Consider the following 5,653-nt stretch of genomic DNA (forward strand, 5'->3'; position numbering starts at 1 on the left):
ATATATATATTATATATATATGTACTATATATATACTATATATATAGTATATATAAACTATATTCAGATGTGTGCATATGCTGATGCGAAAAACTACTTAAAATATAAACATATAGATGTAGTATGTATATACATCCGCTGTGCGTTATACCTTTGCATCTGCTGATTGCTGTTAGTTGACTACGAGGCGGCGACGGTAAATGCAGTAAGGGCGCAGCAGGCGCGGGTTGGAGAACTCCTTCGGCACTTCTACAGCACTACCTTGCCTGAGGTAAATATATCCGTTTGCCCTTTCTCATCGTGTTTGCCTGGGGGGTTGTTGGCATTTTGTGTTTCGTTTCTTGCTGAGCGAAGGGTGCGCATGTTGTTCCGCGTGTTTTGCTCAGATGTGCGGCTATCTGCATTGGGGTGCAAGGCTCTGTTGTGTATTGTGTGCAGTTTGCCGTTGTCGTCTGCCTCTGTATTTGTTTCGTTTCGCCATTGCATCATATGGCAGATTCCTTCTGCGTTTGTGCAAGGATGTAGTGTTTAAGGTTTAGGGTTTGTGTTTAGGAGAAGAAGCGCTCGCGTTTAATTCAGGCGTTGGACGCCATAAAAGCGGAGTTGGAAAATTCCCAAGTGAGGCGATGTCTCAGCAGTTGTCTGCATGAAGGCAGCACTTGTCTGTTCGTGCAGCCGTCGGTGGGCATACGGAATATCTATTTCGGGCTGTGCTCATCAACACATAGGCCTGTATACATGAGTATATGTATGAGATGAATATACATAAATATGTATACATAATTGATGTTATATGCAAGAATACGAAGATATAAATACATATACATATTTTCAATATGTTATATCCGCCTTTGCAGTGTATTTGGGCAAGTGCACCTTTCTACGCAGTCTCATTACTGCCGTTGTGCTGTATCCTGCTTCTGCCCGTTCTTTTGTTGCCTGCGGTTGCGTACCGTTGTTCCAATTTCTGACCACCTAGTCGCCCTCGGCACTGTTCCACCCCAATTCAGCTTTTAAGGGGCATTTAAGCATTTAAGATGGTTGACGGAACAGACGGGCTAGCAGAAATAACACAGAAAATGAGCCCAGGAAAAGAAACGAGACAGCAGATATCGCTGTGTGTTTGTGAAGCCAGAAGGCAAAAACAAACAAACACGCACAGACAAACACTGATGCAAATCTTCCACAATTTTGAATTTGTATAGAGGAGCAACCGAATGCGCTTCAATATATTAGACTGAAGGGCCGAATGCACTGCGTTGGAAGCTCCAGTGTTCTGCTCAGCTGTGCGCACACCCAGTGTGTGCAACATTTGCGCAGGACATATCAGGGGGGTTCACAGGGGCGGCTACGAAGGCGCTATCTACGCCTTTGGTTGAGCAAATAACAGCGGCAAGAAGACATGCAAACCGACTGCAGCGGCTGCTGCAGGCAGCTCGGGAAAAGCGCATCAGCCAGCATGTGCGCCAGGCACAGCAACAGGCGCATCCACAGCACACAGCGGCTCCCTAAACAAACAGCAAATCTAACACCAACTGCAAACGCCAGCGCACCTGCTGTAGCACCTCCTTGTGCAGCAGCCCCTACAACATCTCTTGCAGCAGCCCCTTCTGCAGCACCTGCTTATTCTGCAGCATTCTGTGCAGCAGCCCTTCTTGCTGCAGCACTTCCTGTTGCAGGATCTCCTGCTGCAGCGCTCCGTGTTGGAGTGTCTCGTGCAGCTTGAGCTGCTGCGCAGTACGTGGTTGATCGCGGTGGAATCAAAGAAGAGGCGAGGAGAGCAGATGCTGGTGTTTTGAGATGATCCCGTCATTTTTATTGCATTTATCGAGCGGAAGCCGCTGTAGGATGGGTTCGTTTGAAATGGTAATGTGTTTCCTGCAATGTGGGCTGCTCCGCTGCTCCAGAAAACAACACGGGGTAGTGCGCCCCGTCAGGGCATGCAAGGGAGCAATGGCAATAGAAAGGAGCAAAACGTACCAACACAGGAAGACATTTCTAAAGTGGGCGAAAGGGAAGACGTATTTCACGTTTCAGCTGTTTTTCATCGATGCATAGATATCGGATGCAAGGATTGTTAGAGTTGTGCATCCTCAGCCCACGCAGTTGTAGCTTTAGGCTGCTGTCTGTCTTTTGTTTTGGTCACTTTTGTGAAACTCTGAGAGCGTCTGGCAAAGTGGCTTCGCACTAGCCCTACACGGGCACTTCGCTCGAAGAGCACCAAACCGACACTGTTTGCTGCCCTGTCTCGTCTTTTGTTGATAACTGCTCTTCTCGCGCCAACACCTTCTTCCAGCTGCTTATTTGAATTTTCAATTGCTGCTCCGTTGGTTAAGTATCTTCGCGTACGGCTCCGGTAGCAGGCATACCGAATTCCCCTGATAATGCAGGTTTACTTTGCATGCAAGTAATAATACTAATAATGGGGGAGAGCCAGAAAACTCTAGCGTGGGACCTAATTTTTCATATTACTACTATTACCATTATTAACATGTATTGTTACAATTACTAACTATTACTAGTACTATACTTGCATGCGTTTTCTGGTTCCCCCCTGTTTGTTTTCTATTTGAACATATCCTCCTCCAATACCGTGTTCGGCCCGGAGAAGTCAAGCAATTGTCTTTCATTAGTTTCGAATAATTCTGCTTTTGTGCTTTTGTTGTATAAACAAAAAAATATACTTGAGTCTGCTCTTTGTGTGTCGACTGCTTCTCTGTTGCTGCACCCACAGTGTCTCGGTCATACTGTGCCCTATCCGAATCCTCCCGCTGCTTGCTGCTAAATGTTGCCGCATGCTGCAATAACCAGATCACGCGACTCAGTAGCGCAGACGGCAGTGTAATCGAGGAGAAGCCTGCTCCCACTCAATATCCATGGACTAGCAAAAGCAAGCACGGAGCTTGCCGTCAAACACAGCAGCAAATCGGATAGACAGTACACACAATTCGCCAAGAGTCTAAGTCGTCCTCTGGTCTTCGTTGTTCTTAAGTGGTACTGCAGCTGTTATGAACTTCATATGGCCCAGCAGAGTCCTGTTCTTGCCCCGTTAGGGCTCCCTCGACCCCCACCCTTTTGAACTGGGAGCGCAACGGCCCCCCGTCTGTTGCTGCTGCATATCTTTAAAAAGCGCAAACACATACACTTGCTCATTTACGCTTAGAGGCGGTGATTGCCATTCATAATGACGATGATGACCGGTCAACTTTGTCTTCCAGCTCCTGCATGGCGGTCGCCAGCGACTCTCTAGACAGAGATTACAATAACGACCGTCTCTTCCCTTCCCCTTCGAAAGGAAAAGTCAGTGCGTTAATGCAAAAATTGTAACGACGTCGATGCACGAAAATTTTTTTGGTTTCCCCCAGCTACTAGCAACGGAACACTACTCAGTTCTGCTCGAGTTGTTTACGAACACTGACTGTAGAACACTTATAGGAATGATCCCCTCATTATAATTGCTTAGATATAATTTGCTATCTACTTCATTTGACTCCCACGTTTACCTTCTTAAGCGTAAGCGCTTGTCTGACGAGCTGGCACCCAAACAGCAGAGACACAGGTAGCAGTGACGGCCCCGATGGTGGTAATGAAGAGTGTTGGTACATTCTAGGAAAACCTAACGCCTCTCAGCAATCAGGAACATTCATAAATCTCCTGTTACAAAAAAATTCCCCAATTCATCCCTTGCTCCAGCAGAACCCTTGTCCAGCCAGAGGCCGCAGCCAAGCCCCAAAGCAAGGAACACGGAGTTTTCCAAGGGTTCTTCTGTATTGCAGAAGTTTTGTTTTATTAGTCTTGGATGCTACCTTAACCAAGGAGTCTGCTAATCAGGCGCACACAATAGGACGTGTGCCAAGCGGGTTGCCGTTGCTTCTTCGCTGGAACGCCACCTGTCTAGCGACGCCTCTTTTTTCCGTTTTCTCTCTAAACAATGGCGCTTTTTGGGGAGGAGAAGAGTAAGTGCGAAGGCCTGCACATGAAGTCAACACCCGTCAAGCCGTAGCTAGCGGCAGGCGGCTTGCTTCTGTGTGTGCTCCAGCTGGGATAGGTTCCAGGCGAGTGGAGCGTTCTTAAGAGCAGCCTTACGTCAAGCAATCAAGACATATCTTCTATAGTAGCAGTATCTGTTTGGGGCGGTGTACAGAGGAAATTAGGGGCTAGAGCCGCAACAGGGAATTGCCTGTGGGGTATGCTGGCTGCGCAGTAAAGGAGTTGGAGGCGTTCGTTACACTTGCGCGCAACGATCCCAGCATCTTGCACCGACCAGAGTTGACGTTTTTCAAGGAATATCTGTTGTCTCTTGGTGCTAAACTACCGGATTCGCCAGTTGAGGAGTCAGAGGAACAGGAGGTCCGTCAGGGCGTAAGTTCGCAAAATTCTCAAGACCCAATCGATTGAAAGGTGCAATAACTCAGTAGTTGTGGGCCTTCTGAAGAGGGAGAGGTCCTCCTCCCGAGATGTTCACCAACCTGCTGTTCTTGTGGGCGTATGTCTTTCCTGCAGTCTGAGGAAGAGGTATTTGTACCAGAATCGCTCAATGATGAGGAAGTCGTCCCACCGGAGTCTACACCTGCTCCTGCGTTAGCACCTACTGATGAGAAGGAGCTCACTGATGAGGACTACGAAAAGCTCGCCAAGGCTAAGGAGGCGGCCACAGACGCGGCCGATGTAAGAATTGCGTTGGAAATGCTGGGGTTTCCTTCAATTCAACCGCTTTATTTGTTTGCGCATACACAAGGATGACCGTGACGCTGTGTGGGCTTGCAGGCAGGCGACCTCGACAAGGCAGTTGAGTCATACACGGATGCGCTCCTTATCGGCAACCCCACTGCACTTCTATACACACGCAGGGCGGACATCCTGTTGAAACAGAAACGATATGCTGCCGCGATTCGCGATTGTGACGAAGCGCTGAAGTTGAACCCGGACAACGCAAGGGCCTACCGAATCCGTGGCACAGCTCACAGGCAAGGAATTGCGCAACACATCGACACAGGGTTCCTCTTTGCCGCATACAAGCGCTGGTTCAGTTGTGACAGTGCAACAATGTTTTTTCCGTTCTTCAGGTACCTTGGCCATTGGAAGCAAGCGCATAGTGATATAGAGATGGGACAAAAGGTGGGCGGATCGCAGTTCAGACGTTGTTTACCTACGCAATAGCGGTTGTAGCCTCTTCAAGTTGCAATTACAGATGTGGTGAGCTGTATACGCATAGATTGACTACGACGAGAACATTTGGGACATTCAGAAGCTTGTTGAGCAGAAGTTCAAGATAATTGAGGAGCACGAGAGATCCGTCCAGCGGAGGAAAGAAGAAGTATGGCGGCGGAACATTCCACTGAACTTGACACTGTCGTTCTACTCCATTGCGTCATTTCTTCCCTCGTGTGTGGACTTAGGAGGGCTCGCATGCGTTGGTTTTTTTCAGGAAGAGAGAAAGCAGCGCGAGAGGCGGGCGAGGGAGCAGCGAGCCAACGCACAGAGAACGTACGAAGAACAGAAGAAGCGTGAAGCAGGTATTTGAGGCGCCAAAATCATTTGGCATATACATGTTTGTTTGTTTGTTTGGTTGTTTGTTTGTTTGTTTGTTTGTTTGTTTGTTTGTTTGTTTGTTTGTTTGTTTGTTTGTTTGTTTGTTTGTTTGTTTGTTTGT

At 47.9% G+C, this 5,653-nt stretch overlaps 2 protein-coding genes across 2 annotated transcripts; both read left to right on the top strand.

Annotated features, from left to right (window-relative positions):
• Positions 1-176: 176 nt before the first annotated feature.
• EMWEY_00055840 (hypothetical protein) lies at positions 177-1,512 on the top strand (the record flags this gene model as incomplete). Its single annotated transcript, XM_013480352.1, has 3 exons — positions 177-271; positions 553-618; positions 1,321-1,512. Coding segments are annotated over 3 exons (353 nt in total), but the record flags the coding sequence as incomplete, so codon positions are not given.
• A 2,419-nt stretch (positions 1,513-3,931) lies between these two features.
• On the top strand, positions 3,932-5,524 carry EMWEY_00055850 (58 kDa phosphoprotein, putative; the record flags this gene model as incomplete). Its single annotated transcript, XM_013480353.1, has 7 exons — positions 3,932-3,956; positions 4,205-4,362; positions 4,504-4,668; positions 4,768-4,967; positions 5,067-5,118; positions 5,216-5,317; positions 5,429-5,524. The coding sequence occupies 7 exons, from the start codon at positions 3,932-3,934 to the stop codon at positions 5,522-5,524; spliced, it is 798 nt and encodes a 265-aa protein (XP_013335807.1).
• Positions 5,525-5,653: the final 129 nt, after the last annotated feature.

This window comes from Eimeria maxima, genomic scaffold (assembly GCF_000499605.1).
Source record: "Eimeria maxima Weybridge genomic scaffold, Emw_scaff1838, whole genome shotgun sequence".
NCBI classification, from domain to species: Eukaryota; Apicomplexa; class Conoidasida; order Eucoccidiorida; family Eimeriidae; genus Eimeria; species Eimeria maxima.